This window comes from Hevea brasiliensis, chromosome 18 (assembly GCF_030052815.1).
Source record: "Hevea brasiliensis isolate MT/VB/25A 57/8 chromosome 18, ASM3005281v1, whole genome shotgun sequence".
In the NCBI taxonomy this organism is placed as follows: Eukaryota; Viridiplantae; Streptophyta; class Magnoliopsida; order Malpighiales; family Euphorbiaceae; genus Hevea; species Hevea brasiliensis.
Genome location: NC_079510.1, coordinates 49,132,203 through 49,158,944, shown reverse-complemented (window position 1 = coordinate 49,158,944; position 26,742 = coordinate 49,132,203). Strand labels below are relative to the sequence as shown.

The following is a 26,742-nucleotide window of genomic DNA, read 5'->3' as shown; positions in this document are numbered from 1 at the left end:
TCGCCGGCATGCCGCCCCCAGTGCCTCCCCACGGGCGGCCGACGTCCCAGGCAGCCGGAAAACTCGCCCGAACTGCTCCCTTGCGCCCGCCCGATGCCTCACCTTCGCGGCTAAAATTCGACCTATCCGGCCACCAATCGGACCGGGTCTTGTGTCAAACAACATCTACACCTCGAGAGCTTTCTATAGACACCAAGAGCACCAAAATCCATCTAGTGGTTTACCCAATTTTTGTCCGGAAAGTTTTAGTCCATTTCGATTTTTGGGCTAGATTTCTCGCAAATCGTGAATCTCACGAGAAATCCGAGAGTACCAGAGCGCTCCACTCGTCGAGAGTTTTGTGGCAATATAAATTTCAAAATTTTTTGACACCGTTTTTTGGTGAGTCCCATGAAACTTCGTAGTGTTTTTCTGAGCACTAAATGAGTTTAGAAAATTTCGTAAAAATTATGTACTAACCCTCGTATTGTGGGCTTCGTGTAGATACCTTCAATTCGTGGAAATTCAACGATTGCCCAGGTCTGTGAATTTCCGGCCAGATAGACAGGCTACCGAAAAAGTCTTGGAATTTGGTCGAGATTTTGGCTACCCCATTGTTGTCAGATGTCCCGAGTGCGTCCCCGGAGTAGGAATTGGCATAGGTAAACCCGAACCTTGCTTTTTCTTAATTGTCTAGTACTTAAATTGGATTAAAAATCCATAAAATTTTTGTGGTAGCTCAGAAAATTATGATTCTTTTTGCATTAGCTTATTAATATTGCTAAAGACTGCGGGGCAAAGTTTTAGAATTTTTAGAGCTTATTTGGGTAGTTTTTGCAAAAAGGGTTAATTATAAGAACTAAACTATAATTTTACATATTGTAATTGATGACTGTTTGGATGGGCTCAGGAGGGGCTGTGTGATGTGATTGAGTTGTGGGTGTATAGTTTATGGATATAGAAGTGCGTTTTAAGCCCTTTTGCAGGTTGGGTAGGTCCTAGGTAAAGATCGTATTCATAGATGAGATTTTGGAATACTCTCAGACCGAGGAAGAACACGTGTGGCATTTGAGGATGGTGTTGCAGACTTTGAGGGAGCACTAGCTATATGCCAAATTTTCAAAATGTGAATTTCGGCTAGAAAGCATCTTATTCTTGGGATACGTGGTTTCTAGTGAAGGCATTCAAGTGGATCCCAAGAAAATTGAGGCTGTAACTGATTGGCTTAGGCTTATAACAGTCACTGAGGTGTGAAATTTTCTGGGCCTAGCTGGCTACTATAGGCATTTTGTGCAGGATTTTTCCAGCATAGCAGCTCCCCTAACTAAGTTAACTTGAAAGAATGTTCCATTTATTTGGACAGATGACTGTGAGGAGAGTTTCCAAAAGCTTAAGAAGTGTCTAACCACCACCCCTGTGTTGACACTAGTGATGAGTGGTGAAGGATATGCCGTGTACTGTGATGCCTCCAGGGTTGGCGTAGGGTGTGTTCTGATGCAGAATAGAAAAGTAGTGGCTTATGTTTCAAGGCAGCTAAAGAGGCATTAGTAGAACTATTGTAGTCTTTACACTAAAGATTTGGAGACATTACCTGTATGGTAAAGTGTGCGAGTTATACACTGACCACAAGAGTTTGAAGTACATCTTCCAATAGAGGGATTTAAATTTGAGACAGAGGAGATGGATGGAGCTTCTGAAGGACTATGACTGTACCATCCAGTACCACCCTGGGAAGGCCAATGTAGTAGCAGATGCTTTGAGCAGAAAATCTTCTGGCAGCTTGGCGCACATATCAGCGAAGAAGAAACCGTTGATTCGAAAAGTACATGAGTTGATGGATCAATTTCTGATCTTAGATCTTTCAGATGAGGGGGTATTATTGGCTCATTTTTCAGTGAAACCAGACCTGCGAGATAGAGTCAGAGTTTCCCAGCACAGAGACCAATAATTGATGAAGATCATAGAAAGAGTACAGCAGGGTGAAGGTGGTGAGTTTGGGTTTGCCAATGATGCCGCCCTTATGCAAGGTTCCAGGATATGTGTGCCCGATGTGGACAATCTCAGAAATGAAATCATGCGAGAGGCACACTATACACTGTACAATGTCCACCTAGGCTCCACCAAGATGTACCATGATGTGAAAGATAGCTACTGGTGGAATGGCATAAGGAGAGAGATAGCTGACTTTGTGTCCACGAGCTTGACTTGTCAGAAGGTGAAGTTTGAACAATAGAGGCCGTCAGGGAAGCTGCAAGAGCTCCCTATCCCAGAATGGAAGTGAGAAATGATTACTATGGATTTTGTGATTGGGTTGCCTCGTACCACGCGGGGATATAATTCGATATGGGTAATTGTAGACCGTCTAACTAAATCTGCTCATTTCTTGCCTGTGAAGACCACATATTCTATTGCACAGTATGCTCGGCTCTATATTCGAGAAATAGTCAGATTATATAGAGTTCCTGCTTCCATAATATTTGACAGAGGGCCCCAGTTCACTTTTCGGTTTTGGAGAAAGTTGCAGGAGGCACTTGGCAAGCAGTTGAACTTTAGTACCGCTTTCCACTCTCAGACAGATGGACAGTCCGAAAGGACAATCCAACCACTGGAAGACATGCTTCGCATGAGTGTTTTGGATTTTGGAGGTCAATGGGATGATCAGCTACCTTTGGTGGAGTTTGCCTATAACAACAGTTATCATTCCAGTATAGGGATGGCACCCTATGAGGCACTATATGGAAGAAAGTGTAGGTCTTCTCTGTGTTGGATGGAAATGGGAGAAGCAAAGGTGCATGATGTAGACCTAGTGCAGCACACTTCAGAGATAGTTTCCTTTAATCAGGGAACGATTGAAAATAGCTTTCATTAGGCAGAAGAGTTACGCAGACCCCAGACAGAGGGATGTAGAGTTTGCAGTAGGCGACTATGTATTCCTAAAGGTTTCTCCGATGAAGGGAGTCATGAGATTTGGAAAGAAGGGCAAGTTGGCACCTCGGTATACTGGACCTTTTGAGGTTACTGATAGAGTTGGAGCAGTTGCCTACCGGTTGGAGTTACTACCCAACCTTTCTCATGTTCATCCTGTATTTCACATCTCCATGCTCAGGAAATACATACCTGATCCTTCTCATGTGCTACAGCCGGATGTTGTAGAGCTAAAAGAAAACCTGATGTTTGAGGAGCAACCTGTAGCCATAGTGGACTACCAAGTGAGACAGCTAAGATCAAAACAGATCCCTATGGTCATGGTTTTGTGGAGGAGCCAGTCAGTGGAAGAGTGCACCTGGGAGACAGAGCGGAACATGCGTAACGAGTACCCTTATCTATTCAATGTGTAATTCTGTACTTTATTCTGCCTTGTGTAAAATTTGACGACGAATTTTCTGTAAGGGAGGAAGAATGTAACACCCATAATTTTTAAATTTATTATTTTGTGAATAATATTAATATTTTATTTTATTTAAATTTTAGAAAATTATTTAAAATTTTTTGGATTTTAGAAATCGGGTTCGATTTTTGAAAATTATGAAACTTTGATGATTTTTAAAAATTAATTTAAAGATCATATGACAAAACTAAAAATATATTTGAACTCTAAGAATTTTTCTGAGTTTTCTAGAATTTTTTTCAAAATTTTTGGGCCTCGTTTTCGGTCCCAAGGCAGAGTAAAAATTCAAAATTTTGTATCTCGAATCGGACTGGCCTAATCGTACCCGGCCAGATCGGACCAGTGGAATCGGACATGCCTCTTTCTTCCTTTTCTTTCTTCCCCGTGCGCGTCCCGTCTCTCATCCTCTCTTTCCCATTTTCTCTCTCCTCCCTCCTCCCCACGCCACGCCGTCGCCACCCAGCCCTCCCCACCTAGCCGGCATGCCGCCCCAGTGCCACCCCATGGCCGGCCGACGTCTCAGGCGGCCAGAAAATGCGCGCGAACTCTTTCCCTACGCATGCGAAACTCCTCACCTTCCCCGGCTAAAATCCGGCCTGTTCGGCAACCAATCGGACCGGGTCTTGTGTCAAACAACATCTACACCTCGAGAGCTTTCCATAGATACCAAGAACACCAAAATCTATCGAGCGGTTTGCCCAATTTTTATTCGGAAAGTTTTAGTCCATTTCGATTTTTGGGCTAGATTTCTCGCAAACCGTGAACCCTACGAGAAAACCGAGAGTACTAAAGGGCTCCACTCATCGAGAGCTTCGCGGCAATATAAATTTTAAAATTTTTTGACACCGTTTTTCGGTGGGTCCCACGAAATTTCGTAGTATTTTTCCGAGCACTAAATGAGCTTAGAAAATTTTGCAAAAATTATGTACTAACCCTAGTGTTGTGGGCTTCGTGTAAGTACCTTCAATTTGAGGAAAATTCTACGGTTGTCCAGGTCTATGAATTTCCGGCCAGACAGATAGGCTACCGAAAAAGTCTTGGAATTTGGTCGAGATTTTGGTACCCCACCATTGTCAGACGTCCCGAGCACGTCCCCGGAGTCGGAATCAACATAGGTAAACCCAAACCTTGCTTTTTCTTAATTGTCTAGTGCTTGAATTGGATTAAAAATCCATAAAATATTCGTGGTTGCTCGAAAAATTATGATTCTTTTTGCATTAGCTTAGTAATATTACTAAGAACCGCGGGGCAAAATTTTAGAATTTTTAGAGCTTATTTGGGTAGTTTTTGCAAAAAGGGTCAATTATAAAGACTAAACTGTAATTTTACATCTTGTAATTGATGACTGTTTGGATGGGCTCAGGAGGGGCTGTGTGATGTGATTGAGTTTTGGGTATGTAGTTTGTGGATATAGAAGTGCGTTTTAAGCCCTTTTGCAGGTTGGGTAGGTCCTAGGTATAGGGGAGACTGCTAGATTTTCGGCACGACTTAGGGTATCTTTGATCTTTTTCTTAGCTTGTATTGAGTCAAATGTACTAAATAATTATAATAAAAATTGTCAGGTGAGTCAGGACAGCCTTCCTCCTCCGCCTAGCCGCCACAATGACCGCGGTTAAGTCTGTGAGTAAAATATTAATTTTAATTGTAATTTCGATATTATTATATGTTCAAGTATGCCTATGCATCACTTATATGTATGTATCTATGTAGTTAAACACTAGACATGTTTTACGTTGTATTTATAATTGTTAAAGTGCCATGAATGTTGTTTATGGTAATTTGGAGCAGTGTGTATGCATTGGCGTGCGTGTGGTATAGTGTTGGATATGGACCGGACGAGTAGACACAGCTTGAGATCTTCGCTGGGACCTGGTCCTTTAGGGTAGACACGGCTTGAGTTCTTCGCTGGGACCCCGTATTAGTTTATTAAGCGAAAGTCCGGCTTAAGATCTTCGCGGCTGTATAGGGGATCAGCTCCCCTATATATATTGTTTGATAGTGTTGGGTGTGTGAGTGCTCCAAATTACTTTTTTTATGTGATTTGTATGAAATTTATGATGGTGTTGTATTTCACTTCACAGGGTGCATTAGTTTTAGATAGCTATAGAGATTATGGTTAAAATTGATATTTCACTCTCTGAGTCGAACGCTCACTCCTGGTCATTATTTTTCCAGGCTACAGGAGATTTCTTATTGAGTTCTAACCTGTCTCTCTCTCACAAGTTGTCTATTAAAGTCTATAGTGTTTGTATAATTCTATTAACTCCTAGAATTTCCGTATGTGTTAGAAATATTTATTTGATTGGGTCTGTAATATAATTGTCATGTTGGACCTGTAAACTTATTAAATGCATGTATGGTTGGATTGGATGAGGGAGCCGAGCTCTCATTTATTTTTATGATAATTTGATTATGAGGAGGGTGAGCTGAGCTCCCCAATTGATTATATATTGTGTTTACAGGTTGGGTGAGTAAAAAATTCCCTGTTAAAAGGTCCATTTTATGGTCGGACTCTATCTGGTTGAATTCTTGAAATTAGGCCCAAATAGGCCTTAGAGATGGGTTGAGGAATAGTTAGGCTTACTACGGGCCTCGGGGGCTTTAGGCTGGCTCAGATCCTCGTTCCGGTCCGGCCCATAGGTTGGGTCGTAACATTCAACACCATTAGCACTAATGACAAATCCTAAAAAGACAACCTTTTCCATGCAAAATGAACATTTCTTCAAGTTAGCATATAATTTTTCCTTTCTTAACACATCGAATACAGCTCTTAAATGATGCATATGTTCATTCATGTCTCTACTGTAAACCAATATATCATAAAAATAAACAACAACAAATTTTTCAATAAAAGCACGCAACACATGATTCATAAATATCATAAAAGTGCTAAGAGCATTAGTTAGCCCAAAAGGCATCACTAACCACTCATATAGTCCATGCTTTGTTTTAAATACAATCTTCCATTCATCACCTACTTTCATGCAAATTTGATGATATCCGCTTTTCAAGTCAATTTTGATAAAAACACAAGCACCACAAAGTTCTTCCAACACATCATTCAATCTAGGTATAGGGTGGTGATATTTTACAGTGATTTTGTTGACCACCCTACAATCCACACACATACGCCATGTGCCGTCTTTCTTTGATACCAAAAGGACGGGTACAGCACAAGGGCTCATACTTTCTCTCACATAACCCTTAGCTAGCAATTCCTCAACTTGCCTTTGTAATTCTTTGGTTTCTTCAGGGTTAGTTCTATAGGCTCTACGGTTGGGAAAAACTGCTCTAGGTACAAAATTAATTTGGTGCTCAATCCCTTGAATAGGTGGTAGTCCAGGCGGCATCTCCTCAAGTAGCCCATCCTCATATTCCTGCAAAAGAGAGACAACAACACTAGGCAATTTGGGGTCAAAGTCAGATGTGGATAAACAAGAGTCCTTAAATACAATTAATAACATTTGCTTATTGGCAAACATAGCATTCCTCACAACTTTTCCTTTAGCATACAAGCTTAATTTTCTCTCCCCTTTTTCCGCACAGCTCTCCTTTTGCGCCGAAAATTCACCTTTTTCAAACACTCTTGGAATGTTTTCTTTACTCTATTTTCTTTCCTCACAACCATCCTTGTCTTGCTCACTCATAATATTTTCACTCAATTTCTTTTCACTCCTTCTTTTCTTCTCTGCTCTCTTTTCGGCCACTCTTGATTTTACCTCACCCATTACTTGCTTAAGCCTTGTTTGTTCTTGATAAATCTATTTTGGTGTGATAGGTGCCCAAATGATTTTCCTTCCATTCATTTCAAAAGAATACCTATTTTTATACCTATCGTGGATCACCTTTCTATCAAATTGCCATGGTCGGCCCAGTAATAAATGGCTAGCTTGCATTGGAACCACAACACACATAACCTCATCTTGATACTTTCCTATTGAAAAGGAAACCAGCACTTGTTTTGTTACTTTCACCTTACCACATTCATTTAACCACTGCAATTTATAGGGTCTAGGGTGTTTCAAAGTCCTCAACCCTAATCTCTGCACCAAAATAGTACTAGCAACATTGGCACAACTTCCCCCATCAATGATGACACTACAAGCTTTGTCATGGATAAAACACCTTGTATGGAAAATTGTTTCTCTTTGCAATTCATCACCAACATCCTCCTTTACTTGAGTATTTCATGCTCTCATAATCATTAGAGCACTTCCTTTAGCAGTATATTCTACCTCTGCATCCTCCTCCCCTGAAGATGTGAAATCACTAACAATTTCCTCCTCTGTTTCTATCTCACCATTTTCTCTCATAACCATGACTCTCTTGTTAGGGCATTGAGAAGCTATGTGTCCACTGCCCAAACACCTAAAACACTTCACATCTCTATTTCGGGTAGTAGTAGCAACCTCATTTCCTTTACTTTCTACAAATTTCTTCTCCACCTTCTTTTCCTTTTCCTCATTTTTCTTATATTTGCTAACAGCCTTTACCCTATCCTCCTTCTTTCAATTAGACTTCCAAGATGAAGAAGTACATGCATTTCCTCCAAATTTTAACTTGCTTTTAAGTTGCCTTTCTACCTTTATAGCCATGTGGACCATATCTTCCAACTCAACATAGTGATGTAACTCAACAATAAGAGCAATCTCCTTGTTTAGCCCATTCAAGAATTTAGCCATGGTGGCTTCTATATCCTCCACATTTGCTCTAATAATAGCAATTTCCATTTCCTTATGATAATCTTCAACACTTTTAGAACCTTGAGTCAATCTTTGTAATCTCTGATGTAGCTCTCTATGATAATGACTAGGAACAAATCTCTTTCTTATTATAGTTTTCATCTCATCCCAGGTTGCAACTGATTGCTCATAATTTCTCCTTTTACTAATCAACACTTGATCCCACCATACCAAAGCATAATCAGTAAATTCTACTGCTGCTAACTTTACTTTTTTCTCTTCCGAATAGTTATGCCAATCAAAGACAGTTTCGACCTTCCTTTCCCATTCTAGATACACATCCGGATCTTTTTTCTCTTGGAAAGGAGGGATGCTCATTTTAATACTTTTGATATTGTCATCTACCCTGTTCCTCTCTCTTTCCTCTCTTCTTATCCTCCCATCCCCATTCCTCCTATCTTCAGCTCTTCTCTCATACCTACCCCTCTGAGGTCTTTCAACCCCAAAATCATAGTTATCAACCTCATCTTCATCAGATTCAACTATTGGAGGTATAAGATCCCTCTTAGTTTGTCTTCTCTCATTTTGCCTATCTCTTTGCTCCAATCTTTCCAACCTATCTATGATTCCATTGCACACAACATTCATTCTTTCAAATTGTTGTCTGACAGCCTGCATATAGAATAGATTTTCACCTTTCCCCTCACTACCATCACCCCTTCTAGACATGTTTTCAAACCTGTAAGAAAATGGTTAGTGTAAAGAAAATACCTCACTCACTCCCTTATGTGTTTACACTCAATCAGGGGACACTCCACTCATGTTTAACTCAACAAGGCTTTTCCCCTCTTATGAACTTACCACTCCGTGCCTTTTACCTCTCTTCGCTATGTCTACAAGTTCTTATCAAACTTAAGTAACTCAAACCAAGACAACAACTCACAAAAATTTAATACACAATAAAATTCTTGCACGCGACGGATCAAAACAAGTAATCAAGAAAGCAATAATATGACTAAAGAAGTCAATAAAAGAAAAGCTCAAGTATGGAAATGTAATGCAATAAGGAATCAAGAAAAAGGACACCAAAATAAAAGAGTAGTAAGCTGGAAAATAGACAACCTAAAGAAGTGATATCAAGCTTAAATATCCAAGTTTACCACCAACTTATCACAACTACCAGTAGTTCACACAATACACTAAGAATTGCATCAATTTAGTATCACCAAGTAAACGAGTTTATTTTGATCTAAAATTGAGTAGGCAAATGTAACCCAATACTAACTAATTGCTGTTAGAATTTTAGGCTTTTCTTAACAGGTTTTCTATGTAAACTAAATTTAATCGGGTCTACCGAAAAATTTTGGTTCCCTACCCAAACAGTTAAATTTTGAGCTGAGATTTAATTTAAGAATAGCTCAAATGTGGCACAAGCAATCTATAAATTTTCAAGAATTTCTGGGCTGATTTGCTATGTGAACTTAATTTAATTGTGTCTACTGTAAAATTTTAGTTCCCCACACAAACGGTTGAATTTTAAGCTGAAATTTAATTTGGTAACTATTGAAATGGGGTATAAACACTCTGTAAATTTTTAGAAATTTCTGGGTCTATTTGCTATGTGAACCTAATTTGATCGAGTCTGCCGCAAAATTTTGGTTCAACAGGCAAACAATATCAAATAACCTCCAAAATTGACACCCAACGTCTTAAACACACCCAAATAATGCCGGTAGAGTTTTAGACCAAATGGGTAAGTCAAACTCAATGACCCAAACAACCTTTCATGCTTGATATCAAAATGAAGGAAGCAAAATAGATAGCTAGAATAATGGCTTTAGCTTGATTAGCTCAAAACCCTTAGACAAACTCAACAAAACAAATTTTTAAACAAACACATCATACTAAACCCCAAGAGCCAATTTCGGTCAAGCATACAATGAACAAAATGTGAATAACAGAAACACAATAGGAAGCAAAACAAGGTTTAGCAAGAAAGAACCAGGTGCAAGATGAAGAAGAAGAAGCAAATATGGAACTAGAGCCAAACAGCAAATATGAAAAAGGTAACAAACACAGAGTAAGCACGAAGAAGAAGAAGCAAACAGAGAATTTACCTTATTTGGACGTCCCTTTGCTCTGATACCAAAACTTATGTGAACCCTCAAGTAATTGATAACTTGAAAACCCACATTCAAGAATTAAAGAAACAATATGGAAAGCACCAAATCAAGATATATGAATTTGATTCTTTAAACCAACACAATTAGATTGCTATGTAATTGAAAGAAAGTATCAGAAATGGGATTCTTGACCTAATTCATATGGAGAATGAATAAACCAAGAATATGATGCACATTAAACTTTGCAAGATAGAAATCTCAGGAAGTTAATAAGCTTTATAAGAACAAAGGCAACAACCAATTTACTAACTAATGGAACAGAACAAACTTTCATTAATATTTAAAGTGTGTCCTCCATCTCTCTCATTACACTTGTATTTATAGCCTCTTAGCTCTAAAGCTAAAGACAAAAATATCCCTACCTTAGTAACAACTGCAAGGAGCTTTAAGTCCAAATAAAAATTAATCTACCAAAAGACTAAAATGTCCCAACAAAAAGCAAACTTAATACAGCAGCAATAAGGGCATTTAAGTCCAAAAGAGAGGTAGTTATAACAGCGAAAAATATTCCTTCAAAAAAGGTGCCAGCAGCATATTTCACCCTTCATGTGCGTGAAAAGATGCATGTACATGGGTTGGATCTGGTGCATGCATGTCCACAGGTTATTCCATGTAACCTAATGCTCCACATGACACCTGGTCACTTTCAAGCTTAATTTTCACCAAATTTAATCCTTTACAATTTTTTTCATGTCATTCTAGCTTATAATCCTTGCTCCTTAAGACTTCACAAATTAAATTCTGAAGTGATTTAGCTCTAACTCTAGTAATTGGACATTGGATGAAATCCTTTGGTGTGGATGTAGCTTGATTCTCATCATTAATGAAGGATTAAGGGAAGTTTTGGAGATAGGAAACCGTTGAAACAATGGGCTGGCTGAAAAAAGGTGGTTGGTGGTAGCCCGCGTAATAGAGAAAAAACCGTGGACCACGTGTTTAACAGTTGAAGAGAGAAAGAGCTGCACCTAGCCGTGCGGGGAGAATGGATATCATTATGGCAAGACGGTAGCGCAATCTTACCCGCTATTACTTGAGCCACCAAAATAGTCAACGCTGATATAATGGCTCATGCCTACTTCATCTGATTAAACACGCTTTTTTTTTTTAATTAAAATTTAACTTTGATGTTTCTTTTATTAAGTAAAAATCTTAGTTGGTTGGTTCCAATTAGGTTAGGGACCATATACTACAGTGTATCATCATTCATAGTCATGGAGACCTTATGTAAATAGCCTAAATATGCATATATGATAAATCACATGTGCAATTAAGACTTGAGAGGAGGGAAGTTGGAGGGCATTTGTTAAAAATGGAAGCAGCCTAGTCATGAATATGAAAGCCCCCTTTCCCATGAAACTAATGGTTTGTGTGGATGGGGTGAAAAAAGATTTAATAAAGTATGGTATGGCATAATAAGGTAAAGTAATAATTTATTTTATGTTTGAAAGGAAGGTAAAATAAAGTAAATAAAGGTTTAATAATATTATTTTATTTAGATAAAAATATTAGAAAGTAAGATTAAATATGAATATTATAAATTATTATTTTTATAAAACAATTAAATATAAAAACAAAGAAGGTGTACTTTTGAGTTTTTAAAAATTAAAAAAGGATAATATAGGAATATAAAAACCTTTAATCCCTAAATCCATCAAATGAGTGGGTTAAAAAATTGAACGATTTGAGGAGTTTTCAACCCCCAAAAAACCACAAAGAAACCATTCCTCCTACATATTTTCATCCCAAACAATCTAAAAATCTTGCAAAATCTTGCGTTAGTTTATTTTACCTTCAAAACCCCTCTGTCCAAACAATCTGAAAGACAAGTGAGAATTTTATTTTTTTTTAATTTTTCAGTAAAATATGAAGCTTTTGATAGTTTTATATTAAAATTTACATAAAATTAATTAAAATATACATATATAATTAAAATAATTACTACATAAAATTTCAATGTACATTTAATTTAAATATTATTACACTTATTTTTTTACATAAAATTAAATTTATAATAATCACACCCTTCTGAAGAGTCAACTTGTGGAGGGCCATAATATAATTAAGGGGATTCACCTGTGGAATGTAGCTGATAGCTGATAGATACATAAACAGGTGAACTAAAGTGTTTGGTAAACTTAAAAAAGTTAAGTCGATGAATAACTGACATGATACCCATTAGCTGCAGTTTGTATCAACTATCTTTTTAAAGTTTTTTTCATCGATTGATAGCTGATTTTATTTTATTTTTTTATTTATACCATATTATCCCTTTCTCATTTAACTTAAAAATTAATATTATTAATACTCTTATATTTTTCATTTATAATTTTAACATCTTAATTAGCGCATTATAACTTTGTTAAAATATTTTTTATTAATAATATAAAATATAAAATATTTATTTATTATAAAAAAATACATTTTTTTACATCTAAGAATTTAAAATTAATTATAAATTTTTTCTTTATCAACAATAATAATTACTTTATTATTTTATAAATACATTTTTAAAGTTATTTAATTATTTTTTTATTTCAATAATAAAATAAATGATATAATATAATAAATGAATAATTATATATTTATTTTAATAATATATTAAATTAATAATTATATATTTAATTTAATAATAAAATAAATAATATTATATAACAATTATAATATTATATTTATTTTAATAATAAAATAAATTATATGATATATACACTTATTATTTATTTTAAGTATTAATAATAACAATTAAATATAATTTTATTAAATATTTAATATAAATTAATTATTATTAACTATTCGCTATCAGGTAACAATTATTAAATTTAACTGGTCCCAAAACTTTTAAAAACAGCACACCCTCAGAACTGTGACTGTGAGCCCCATCAAAAACCGCTCATCTTTATTTCTAGTAATTATATACAGCACCGGTCACTCCTTGTACATTAATAAATTTAATTTTTCATTTTTTAAAAGAAAAAGTGTTTTATCGTAAAAAAGAAATACACATGTTTATACGCAAATGCCTTGTCGTTCATGCAAACTAGAAATCAAACAGGTATTATATAATTTCTCATACTTTGGGAAGTTTGGTGTTATTGGCTTGCTTTTCCAACCAGTCAGCACTACCCAACATTGAAATTATGTATCCAATAACAAATATCATTACAACAATAAAGAAATTGGTATTTCCGGGTTTTAATCCATTCCAAATAATTGTATGGATTCACATCTGAATGCAGCAATCAAGGTTTGATGTGCATAGGGGACATCATATGCCTATAATCAAAAACTTAGATGCAACACCTCAACTCCTCCAAACCAGCGCTTTTTACAGAGATTTAAAAAAGGTCTCTAGTTTATAGCTTCTAAAACTCTTATTTATGAACTAAAAGTTGTATGCTGTCATTTTTCACCATTCATTTCACAAAGTTGCATCAAATTCCTAATGACTCTCACCATCACTTGATCCAAGTCGAGCATCCAAATTGAATTCCTCAGTCACCTCCCCAGCTATCCTCCATCTGCATAATCCGTTTCCCACATATCTTCAGTTCTAATAACTCCTTAACTCAGATACAAAATGAAAAAAAAAAAGGCATAAACCAAATCTAGTACCTTTCAAGAACAAACTTTCCTTCCTTGTACTTTTGGCCTTTGTCATGCGCTGCCACCTACACCATATAATGACCCCTTAACAATGTTAAATTAGAGGAAGATGCTGGACTTCAGGACGAACAAAATGAAAGATAAAGCAGAATGTTTGGATGACAAGGATCTAAAAGAAGGAAAAATTATAACTCTGAACTGAGATCACTTCAAATGAAACTTTTACCACTACCACTGTTTGAAATGTCGCCGAGCATTGTATTTTATCATCAAGAAAGAATTTCATTACATCCATCATTTGAAAAATTTTCAGATCAAGTCATAGTGAGAAGAAATTTCCATTTCAAGTTATTTTATTACTTTTCAATTGTGGTAACAGCAGGTAACATGGCATCATTTACTACACAAAATCACAGATCAGACAGAGAAACTTTACATATTTCCACCCAAGCAGTTGTCCACAGCAACAACAGAATATATCTTCCACAGTATGAAAGCCGGAAAGCATTGACCTTTCTTCCACCACCCCAACCATTATGTTCACCCTATAGAACAGGAAAAGTTGAATTCTTACTATTGGGAAATTCGCTTAAATTTCATCATTGTACAACTGTAAAAAAAAAAGGAAGAACCTTTGGATATCATACTTTTTGGTACTTCAAGATCTGGCATTATATGGGAAAATTTTAAAACAACTAACCAAACACACATTGATACATTATGATCAAAACAGGCCTCAAGATAAATGACACGTGGAAAATTTAAAAAGAAGAATGCATACTATTCTCTAATAATTACAGAAAAAGTTATCAGGATTTAAATATTGACCAACCAGATGGCCTTGTTAAAGGTAAGGCCTAAAAGAGGTCGGACATACCACTCAAACCCAGTGGAAATCTAATGTTCTGGCCGACTTACTCCAAAGTGGTTCCTAGGTTCGGAGACCATATCAAAAGAGTCATCAGCAGGTGATACTCAAATAACCCTAGGCCAGCTCATTGACCAAACCTTGATGGATTTTGATACATTACAATTAGGGTGGATCTATGGATGAAGGATACGTGCATAATCTCTAAAACGGGACGTAGATACCACCCTGAAGACCATAACGGATACTTAGCCCAGGAGAGATAGAAGTAACTTAGGCCCGATACTTGGATTAAACAAAACACTTTCTCGGGTCATGCTCCATCAAAACCGATCGGACTGCATTGGCAAAATATTGTGAGAGTTACAGGAGTAATCCCAAAAGAAAATATTATCACCCTCATGCACTTGTCGCAAAACCCAAGGAGGATGACAAAGATATCACCCAGTTGACCAAATGACAAAATAACAATTAGAATATGCCTGGAGAATGGTTATCATAACTTAGGGAGCATAAGTGTGAAAGATAGCCAAGAATCTTAGTACTTTATGATTTTGTCGACCAGTTTGAATCAAAACGTCATTACGAGAAGGGATCGGATGATCTTCCTTGGAAAGGCAAACCAGTCGGACAAACTGTTTGTAAGTCCTAACCAATTAATAAAACCATCCAATCATATCAGAAGACTGTCAGAGTAATTATGGCTAGTAAAACAGCTTGATTAACTTTGACATAGTCGTCAGTGATTGAGACAGCCCACTTGCATACACTTTACACATGTCGAATAAACATTAGTTCCCTAGTCCTATAAATACAAGCCTCTCATTCATAGGAAGGCAGACTTCTTTCAGGCCCAGATTATGCCATTACAGTTCTCCTAATCCACCCAAAAAGTTCAAACACATCTAGAAGCTGAGTGATATCACACATCAAAGGTTATTTGCTCTAAGCTAATTCAATTAACAGTTTCGGATACCAAAATCACTATGTTATAAAGTATGGGTACAGTTTGGATAGCATTACCAATAACTATACATATTATGGTTTGGGAGGAGGATATTACAAGGGCTTTTAACAAAATCCCCCATTTAAATGTCAACGAAGGATTCAGCAAGGTTAGCTGGAATAGTTTTTCAAAGCAGCATCATTAAGATCAAACAATCCCAAGTGCATAATTGATCCTCCCTAAACCTCAAATGCGTTCAAATTGACCACCTCCTAGTCAACCCAACGCATGCACTCAGCCAGCTGTCCAGAAACTTCTAGAAGAATATGCAAAAATGAACTAATAAATAAGAAAGTGCAGATTGAAAGAAAGTTAGTAGAACTTACACATTGTTGAACAGATATGCCCTCCCTTTACGACAATTAAAAGTCTGATTCATCATAAACCATAAAGTCAACATGCAAAGCACAAATAATAGAAATGTAATTAATTTAATCAAAAGAATTGAGAAGAAACATATCAATATCAACCAAAACAAATGTGATTTTAGCAGTCCTATTAAAAAGAATATCAACTTTAGCTTATTTTTTTATCACTCTATAATAATACATGTAATTATCATGCATGTAATTGTTAGTCAAATTTGAGAATGGACCGTAATTGATGCTATTTGGGTCAAGGCTTCAATGACAACACATGGATGCTATTTGGTTTCAGGTTCATTTGGTGATGGTTTTTGAGTTGAAACAAAATAGAAAACCATATTTATGAACACAAAAATGCGCATAGCATCTATCCAAGCACAAGCACAATGTACCAGAAGAAGACATGATTTCACATGATCTCTCCTCAACCACCTAAAGCCGGAAATAGCAGGAAAAAAATGATCTATGGAACTTTTCAAAAAATAACGCTGCACTCATTTCCCAAGGTTCACACATCCCACACATGCTATTTAGCATCTTTTAGGGACCTCATATCACTAGTAAGGCACGTTCCAAATTTCAACAGTCTTGAATATAAAATCAATACGACCTCAGAAATATAGTAGACGACTGATTAAGACACCATCTTACCTTCACAACAAAATTTAATACATTACTCCGATAATGTAATCCATGCATCCCCGAAAATCCCACTCCCCAAGCACTGGCAACAAACCCATAAACCTGAAAACTAAATCATTCTCTTTCATTTCTTTACAAGCCACAAATTGCATCCAAATTACAAATACCCATTCAGTGTTTAGCGAAACCCTAAAAAACCAAACCTATTCAAATTAAATGATGACTTCACTTATTCCACTCCTTCCATCAAGGTATTAATCCATCGCAAATAATTACAAAAATTATTAAAAAAAATTCATCATTTATCAAGGAGAACCCTGATCGTCCCACTATTTATCACCACAAACGATAAAAATTAAAGAGTCAGAAATGGAAAAGAAGATTGGGAGAGAGGGCTTAAAGTACCCGAGAAAGAACATCGTCGGCGAGAGCAAGAGGGGTGTCACAGAATCTGCACCGGTAACACCTGCCTTCTAAATCCACCAGAAAAATTCTCCCCATGAGTTCCTACAACTCCTACCTGTGCCCTCGCATGCCCACCCAAATCAAACTCAATAGTTTACTTGAGGAATGAGACGACCGAGGGCCTAAACAATCAACAAATGCCATATGGCAACTGGCTACTGGCTAACCACCACAGAATATTCTATCTGATTCCATATTTTTTTCTCCTTTTCTTTTAATGATATATTTAAACGACGTTTTCTTGATGGGAATATAAGGAAGAAAATTCCTCAGAAATTTTTTAGCGCCATATTTCTATCAAATTTTCAACTGAATTTCATGAATATAAAACTAATATAGAGAGAATTATTATTTTATTTATTTATTTATAAATTCATTTTTTTTTATTATTCATAAAATTTAATTTTGTCACCTTCGTCTCTGAGTCTCACCTTCCTTCTCTTCCTCTGGTTTTACACCTATCTCCCTCATATTCATAATTCACGCTTCACACTCTCGCCCCCATTCTCGATTATAATCAATCATGGATGCCAAATAGACTATTTTGAATGAAGGTTTTGTCATTTTTAAAATTGTATTTAATTTTGATAAGTATAATATAATTAAACTTTAAGCATATTTAATTTTCATATTAATCGACTTGATGCGTGCTTTTTCAAGGGAAATGACCTCATCGCTTATCTCATCAAATGCCTAATACTCACAGTTTATTTCTTAAATCTTATCGCGGCTTAACTTAAATATCGATGCTTACTATGACTAAAACGCAGTGGGATTAAATAATTGACGGATAGAAAAGGAGGCGGCAGGATGCCTGAGCCTTCCAGGTGCTAAAATACGCCGACGATTAGATATAATATTCGTAGAAACAGAATAGGAGGGATGTCAGTGTCAAGCCAACAAGGCGACACTTTTCCATTTAAAAAGCCGGCAAAGCCAGCAGCCGCCCCACCAACGTAAGCTTTTTCTTTATTATGATTATTACTTTTAGATTTCGGCGTTTGTCTTCTTTTTTTTTTTTAGTTTTTTATTATATTTAAATATTTTTAAGAGTCCATGAAGCCCTAAACGCCTTGAATTAAAGCGCCCATTTCTCAGGAAATAGAAGAAAAAAGCCCGAAACGCAGCGTTTCAGTCGGCAAGTCTGCCATCTAGAAAACACCAGCACGCCCTTTCGTCGGAGATTTTATATAATAAATCGGTAATTTCATGTATATAAAATAGTAACACACAACATATAATTTCGGGGTCCGCCGGCCCAAACTGTCCGTCCCTATCGGACACGCCGCCTTACCTCACGGCTACTCTGCGCCGTACGTTTTATTATTTTAAATAAAATCATTGCTCTGAGCTAGGGATATGCATTGCGTTTTCCAAGTTGTCATTGATGGTTCATGCATTATCCTTCTCCAAACAAACGCGTATTATATAATTTCTATTTACGATCCAACATATATCATTAGGCTATTAATCTGATATTATCTATTAATTGATTATCTAATGTGATTTGATTGATTTAATTATTTAATAAAATATTTTTTATTGTAATCACAAAAGTTTTTTAAAATTAAAATTAATTGAATTATTTTTTATTTTAATATATATTTTAAAATATATACTTAATATTTCATAAATATTTATAAAATTTTTTCATGCATTGTACTACTTAAATATTTTTATATAAATTTTAAAAAAATATTAAAATTTATGTAAATGTAATTTAATAAATGTTAAATTTTTATTTTAAATAATTAAATTTTAATTAATTAATTAATTTTATTTATTTATTTATATTAAGAAGTGATATATTTAATTAATTTTTATATAACTGAATTTTTATCCATCTATTAATTAAAATATTGACTCATTTACTGAATTATTTTATCAAATTAATTTTAATGAGATCTTTGTATAATAATTAATTAATTAAAATTAAGATACTTAAAAAGATTGTACATTTGAATTTTATAGATATTAAATTGTTCATTATTATTTAATTACTTTATATATATATATATATTAACTTTTATTAATTTTATTTGTTAAAAAAGCTATGGAGCCGTAGCCTCCATTGTTTTGAATTTTATAGATATTAAATTGTTCATTATTATTTAATTACTTTATATATATATATATATATATATATTAACTTTTATTAATTTTATTTGTTAAAAAAGCTATGGAGCCGTGGCCTCCATTGTAGGGTCAATTATAGCTCATCGTAAAAAATAATAATCAATTACCACTTCCAAATTATTAATTTTAATTTAGAAAAAGAAGAGCGATATCTTGTGCGTAGATATCGACGACCAAAGACCGGGACCCACCAAAAGCGGCAGCCGAGCTTTCCCATTTCCATTTCCAGCGCCCGTGCCACGTGGGCCTCCAAACTCTATTTTTTTCGCGTTTCTGACAGCCCGAAATAATAAAATAAAATAATTAAAATATTCACACAATTGTAACCCTCTATAACACGTGCAGTTCATTCACGAATTTGGAAAATTGCTCAGTCAACATAAAATTACCTCTCACCAAGTCACTCGCTCTTCTCTTCTTCATACTCACGCGCCTCTTTTTCTTTCATTATTAAATTTTTTACTAATTGATAAGCAAAAGAGGTACATACCTAAAAATTGAGGCAATAATGATAAATGCAAATAGTGACTCACGTTAGCATTCTAACACCGTGTTTGGATAACCTTTTAAGGGGAAAGAAAATAAAAGGAGAAAAATAAATAATATTTTTATTATTATTTTTTTTTAGATAATAGGAAAATAAAAGAGATAGAAATAAAAATAAAATTATTTTTCATTATATAGAAAGGGTTGAAAATAATAAGAGAAAAGAAAATTATGATAAATTTATAATTTAATCTCATATATTTTAAAAAGAAATTTAAGTATGAAGGATAATTGTATAAATTTTTTGTGAAAAGCTACTTTTTTTTTCTACACTTTATTTTACTTTCCTCTCAAATTAGAGATAAAATAACAAAAAAATTATAATATTTATTTTCTTTCTTCTCTTTATTTTTTACTCTTTTCTAAAAAAAAAAAGATATCAATTCTTTCTTATTCTTCGCAAGTTATTTTCCCACCCTTATTTTCCGCATATCCAAACAGGGGGGTAAAAAGTGATAAGCAAATACGCACCTTAGGATTTTGCTTTCTTAGTTTCTGATTTTGGTCAAAAAGATGGTACTCTCCATGAAAGCCTTCATGATTTTTATCATCTTTTCGTTGCTTAAAGACAATCATTTTTTTTTAATTTAATTACACAAAACATATTAAACAATATGCATAGATCTTACAGTATAATATAAAAAAATAATAAATTAGTAGTAAAAAAATTTTATTTAGGATTATTACATTTTCATAAAAAAAAATTAAATTAAATAGTATTAAAGAATTAATAAATTTTAATTTAATAATATTAAAATTATTTTTAAAATTGAGATTTAATATTAAATTATTATAAGAGTTTGATTAAAAAAAATATCAATTAATCTCTCCAATTATATGTAGATGTATCTATATCTGACAAAAAAAAAAAAACACTTTTGAGTGAAAATAAAAGGTAAAACTTAATATCTAATGTGACTCTAATTAAAATTTATGAGTGTGAATGTATTCAAAAATTGATTCTTCAAAAATTTACATTAATTATAAATAATATATATATAAATAAAAATATTATTAAAATTATCAAGTGTTCATTTTTGTTATTAAATTTTATCTATCTCCAATTTATCTCTGACCATAAAAAAAACAAAATGTGAATCATGCGCAATACGCAAATTATTATTTCGAGTCTCATAAAATTAAAATATAATAATTACTTCTTTGACAGAACATTGGTTACTTTTTGTTGTCATGTAGTCCCAAATATACAGATTTATTCCAATGACAGCTCCACCGGATAGGAGCACGATCAAACAAGCCCTATTCCTCCAAACGAAGGCCTTAAGCCACGTGGCTTCGCGTATGAGAGTTAGTGATATCGCTATCAAGTACGCTTCCGGACAAAATCTTAAGAGAACAACCTTATACTCGTGTGCCTTGTCAATGCTCAAACATCACCGGCGACATTTTCCCCTACCCAATCCGGCTATATTGGCCGGCGACGAAACTAATTATCAAATACTAATAGAAAAAGGTTTAATTTTAACATAAAATAATCACGAAAACTGGAGGAACTAAATTAAGTACATATTCTTGTTAATCAATTGATTAAAACTGCAATTATGGTGTAACGAATAGAGAACAGTAACTAGCTATCAACAACAGGGATTATACTCTCTGTTGCAAAAAAGGAAGAATCGCTACTACGTATACACATCCAGGGTATGAAAAACCCAATAGATAACAGTAAAAAGCTCTTTTTTTTTTTTTTTTTTGGGGGGGGGGTGTTGCGGATTTTTTTGTAGTCTAATTTTAATCCCTATCTGAGAAAAAAAGGGGGGAAATTTTCCAAGAGAAACGGAAAAGAATTATTAAAAAGGGTCATCTCCGGCCAAGAAAAAAAATCAGAGGATTTCTGGTTTAGGAGGGAGATTGAGATCGAAATCAAGAGATTTTCGTGGTGGATTGACTTCATGTTGGTTCAAATCAACAACGGAGGATGAATCGGAATCACTCTGGACAGCTCCACTCGCACCACCACGACGACCATTTCCAGCAGTGGACATCGCCTGATGATTAAGATGTTGATGATCAAACAACAGTCTCTGATACTGACTCTTCATCATCGCATCGAAATAAAGCAAATGTTGATGATTCATCACCGGTGCCGTAAAAGCACCGCCAACCGCCGGCACAGACTGGAAGGGGAGCCTCACGGCAGCGGATGGACAGAGATTAAGATCCAATGGAGAGGAGGATTCCATCATCAAAGCAGGCGTTTCCCGGCTAGACGACTCCACAGTACTACTGGGGCTGGGGCTTTGGTTATTAGCGCCAGTATCATTCTTCTTGTTCGCCATAACAATCTTGTTCACATTTTCGCTCGCAATCAGGAAGTTGGTCTTGGCTTTGGCGCCCCGAAATTCGCGGGCGGCGGCGTCATAAGCACGAGCGGCTTCCTCAGCCGTGTCGAAGGTTCCAAGCCAGACTCGGCTCTTCTTTCCAGGATCCCTGATCTCAGCAGCGTATCTGCCCCAAGGCCGCTTCCTCACTCCCCTAAAATGCACCTCCTTAGCCCCAGCAGCAGCGCCGGCGCCGCAGTTACCGCCAGGTTTAACGGCCGCCGTCTTGTCCCTCGGCGCCATGCAAAGTAATTAAGGGTAACAAGGGGTGGTTTCTATTTTGTAAAGCTAAAATGGAAACGAGAGGAGCTGATAGCTAGGAAGGGAAAGGAGAAGAGGTGGTTTTATATAGAGAGTGGGAGGTTGGGATAGGAATCGACGAGGAATTGAATTCAGGGACGTACAGTCAACGAGTGATTTGACTGAGATGGGCGGCTGGGGATAGAGCATGGAGGATTACGTGGCACGTGGGATGTCTAGAGAGAAAGGTCATATCATCATCACAACAATAATCCTACGGTTGTAAGCGCACAGTGTACTGCGTGCGGTGTGGTTGCTCTCTTTCGCACTCTCTCTTTAGCGCGTGAACAAAACAAGAATGGAAATTAACGGAGCGCGTGGAGGAGAGAGATGAAGAAAGCGGAAGTGGTAATAAGAATGGTTGAACAAGTTGTCGGCATATTCTGCTAACTCGCCGCGTGACTTGGATCGGTTTTGATTAGAGAGGCTGCTTTGGTTGGTTTCTCTATCTATGTGCGCCTTTTTACAGGCTTTTATTAAGCCCGCGCCTCAATCTCTCTCCCTTTGAACCGCTCGTGTGGACCAGCAGGAAAGAGTTCGCTCATGGCCAATCAAAAATCGTCACGCGTCCATTGTCCGCTAAAGCGTGTTCGATGCCCAATCCTTAAGACCTAGCGTCTGCTACCACATGATTTCTGACACTCAGTGTCAATATGAACCGACAACTTTCGTTCTCTCACCTTCCCTGAATGCTCCGTACATTTCACGCTCTTCCTCTCGCATTCTTAATTAGGTTTTACCAGGTCCATTTATGAATTTCGTTATTCTCTAATATGAAAAAGAAAAAGGGAAAGAAGACGTGCTAATTTGGTTTAGTTGTAATGCATAGCCCATAATTAGCAACAGAGCTGCCTGACTTATGAATACTTCAAAGTGCATTTTAAAGTAAGAAAATTCGTTAATAAGGCCCCATTAAATGTGAGCCAAAAACATTACAATGATAGTTGGAGTGCGACAATCTGTAGGTTGGATTTCAAATCGAATTTAAAGAAACTAGTTATTGAATTTAATTTTGCAAATATTTGAAATAAATTACTTTTAAAGAAATTAATTAGAATAAATTGATTCCATTGATTTACTCTTTCTTTTATTTGAATGATCTCTTTTTGGTTATATGAATCAACTTTTTCAATAATCAAATTTCAAGTCAATCCAAATTTTTTAATAATTTAACAATGCAAGTGAAATAAAGCCAACTAAAAAAAAATCCCTATGGTTAGCAAATAATCAATGAAATCACATACAAACTTTTTTTTGTTTTTTTAAGAAAATATAATGTAAATTTAAAATTATAAATTTTTGCATTACTATATTTTTATATAAGTAAATTCACGTATAACACTTATAAAAAAAAAATAATTATCTTAATTTGAATAATTATATTATATTAACAGGTCATTTAATTTTGTCTCATTTCACTCAAAGATGATCTACGTTTGACTCAATAATCTTGTTGCTGGAGAAAAAGATTTGTACTTCATAAACGACAGAAACAAGGAGAAAGAAGGGAAGAAGAAACCAGGTTACAAGACTCTGGTTTGTTGATAGACTTTGCATAGTAAACGGAGATAGATTTTATATATGGACATAAAGCGACATCACTTAACATTCATACAGGTTCAGCCGATTTATTTATTTTTTTTTTTACTGAATTAGTTAATTGAATCAAAAAATTCAAAAGATGATAATCGATCATAACAATTGAAAAATCTAATTAAATTTATTTTAATTTAATTTTCTAATTAAAATTATAAAGCTTAAATATTAGGTCCAATGTGTTAAATACAAGAGTTATGAAACTCATTTAGTTCATATTTGATAGCGTCGCGATTGTATTAAATATTTGATTATGTTATTTAATAATATAAAAAAAAAGCATAATAATTATATTAGATATTTAATTATGTTATTTAATAATATAAAAAAAAATTGACATAATAAAATAATAATTACGTAACGTAATTAATTATATTTAAAATAATGTAGTGATTATTACATATAAAACTTTTTTTAATTTTTTTTATTTACTCTCACTTTATTACCACTATCACAACTACTATCACAATTATCATTATCACCATCCTTTTATCACCAATATCATAACTTCGCTTTACCGCCGCTACCACCATTTAATTATTGTTGTTGCTGCCACTACTATCATTTAACTACTATTATCATTCGGCTATCAATCGCTACAATCATTATCAATTATCATTAACGTTATAAATAAATTAAATATGAAAATAAAAATTATCTACTTATATTTTTATTTTACAGCTAAATAGAGGATTATAATAATAATTATTATTATTATATTTTTTTCTTAGTAATATAATAATAATAATTATATTACATTATAATTTTAATTACATTATATAGTTAATTATATTATTTTATATTACACTCTACCAAACATAATCTTATATTATAAATACTCTAAAATAGAAGCATTTACTATTTACTAATTACTAAAGCCTAATTTGGCTCTAGGTCATGCTTTAATTGGGTATTAGCTAACAAAGACTTTCAATTTTGAAGGCTTCATCTTGGAATTAATAGGAACAAAAAGAAGTTAGTAAGTGGGTGAAGTTAGATATCTCTAGAAATAGTATTAAGGGCACATTAATTTTTTTTTTGTGACCACAAATGATAGCCTATGAAGAAAATTTCCCAAATCTATGTCCCCTATTTTGTGGAATAAAATCAGGTTTTAAATTTGACTTCTCTACATTTTCACGTTAACCACGCCTTATTCTACAAAAACAATTAAAATGTTGTGATATATATCAAAAACGAAAGTCAAAAAGCTTGGGATTAATTTCAATTCTACATGTAATGCTTAACAATTATTACTTAAAAAAATAATATTAATAAATAAAAAATACTCAGCACAAATTTATCGAATAGTTAATTAATTTTTTAAAATTTTATATCAATTATAAATGAGTGTGTAAGTTTATAAAAATTAATAAGTTTAAATAAAATTATTATTATTTTATTAAGAGTGTATTTGTTTGCTTGAATTGTGTGTTTTTATTTAAAAATAAAAAATAAAAAATAAATCGTTATACTGGAGGGAAAATTAAAAAAAAAAAAAAAAAATTGCCATGCTTCCCAGAAGGACAACCGCCGAAGATACACCTAATATTGTCGGAAGCTTGACATAAAGATAGCCTACCAAATGTCCACGCGTCCTTGTTGACTTCATTGACTTGGAAAGATCTAAAAAATGGCCATTAGGAAACGGTACTACAACAATCAAATGTAAGAATTGTTTTTAAAATGGTATAAAATTTAATTTTTAATTGAAATTAAATTAATAAAGAAATTAAATTTCAATTTATATTTAAATTATAAAGAGCGATTATCCAATTGAAAACCTCTTTTAATCTTATTTACAAAAAAAAAAAAAAAAAAACGCGTAGAGAAAAAAAAAAAATGGAGATACGAGGAAGATGCGAAAGCGCGTATGGTATGAAATTAAGGATCGGCTGTTAGTCTTGGCCAGTAGTAGAGGCAGAAAAATATATGCATTTTGCATGCATATATGTATGCTGTAGCTTGTTGACCATTTGAGTTTGTGTGGAGACTTGTTTCATACTCTATGTGAAATCAAATACCCTAAATTCTAAAAACATTCAAACAAGTTGATTTTATTTTATTTAATTTTTTTTTTCATATATGGTTGGTGTATAATTTTATAATAAGAAATTATTTCAAAAATTAGCCTCATCGATGTTCATTGTTCACTTCCTAGCTAAGAATATTGATGAATTGGATATTATTAAATAATAATATAATATATTTAGAATAAATAATTTTAAATTATATTTTAATAAAATCGAAACTTATCAAACGTGCTAATCAGGTTAGGTGATGAGTTTGAACTCTATGGATGAGAAGAGTTGTGCAAGAAAGAAAAGAAATTATTATCTGACTTGCGTGGAAAAGCTCAAAACAAGAGCAGCAGGCCATGGCCCTACTCAGCGAAAGGACGCGAAATTGAACGTTTTGAAATTGTCCTTCTTTTTTTTTTTTTTTGGCACCTTGCATGCCCTTGACTTTTTAGTGACGACGAAACAGAGAGTAGTGCACTGTATTTCCAGGAATATTCTCCACTAAACAATCATTAAAACCTGCATTAAATATTGATTTTCAAATAAGCTATCAGGATTAGAATTTTCAGATCCCTTCCATACGACGGTCTGCACTCTCTGAGAAGCATATCAATTCACATTCA

At 34.4% G+C, this 26,742-nt stretch overlaps 2 protein-coding genes across 2 annotated transcripts; both read right to left on the bottom strand.

Moving 5' to 3' along the window:
- Nucleotides 1-13,364: 13,364 nt before the first annotated feature.
- LOC110631512 (protein yippee-like At5g53940) lies at nt 13,365-17,456 on the bottom strand. The gene is made up of 5 exons (XM_021779368.2): nt 17,119-17,456; nt 16,033-16,076; nt 14,269-14,377; nt 13,842-13,897; nt 13,365-13,747 (listed from the first exon to the last, which is right to left on the bottom strand). The coding sequence occupies exons 1-5, from the start codon at nt 17,212-17,214 to the stop codon at nt 13,669-13,671; spliced, it is 384 nt and encodes a 127-aa protein (XP_021635060.1). The 5' UTR covers nt 17,215-17,456; the 3' UTR covers nt 13,365-13,668.
- A 4,125-nt stretch (nt 17,457-21,581) lies between these two features.
- On the bottom strand, nt 21,582-22,500 carry LOC110631511 (ethylene-responsive transcription factor 4-like). Its single transcript, XM_021779367.2, has one exon. The coding sequence runs from the start codon at nt 22,443-22,445 to the stop codon at nt 21,705-21,707; it is 741 nt and encodes a 246-aa protein (XP_021635059.2). The 5' UTR covers nt 22,446-22,500; the 3' UTR covers nt 21,582-21,704.
- Nucleotides 22,501-26,742: the final 4,242 nt, after the last annotated feature.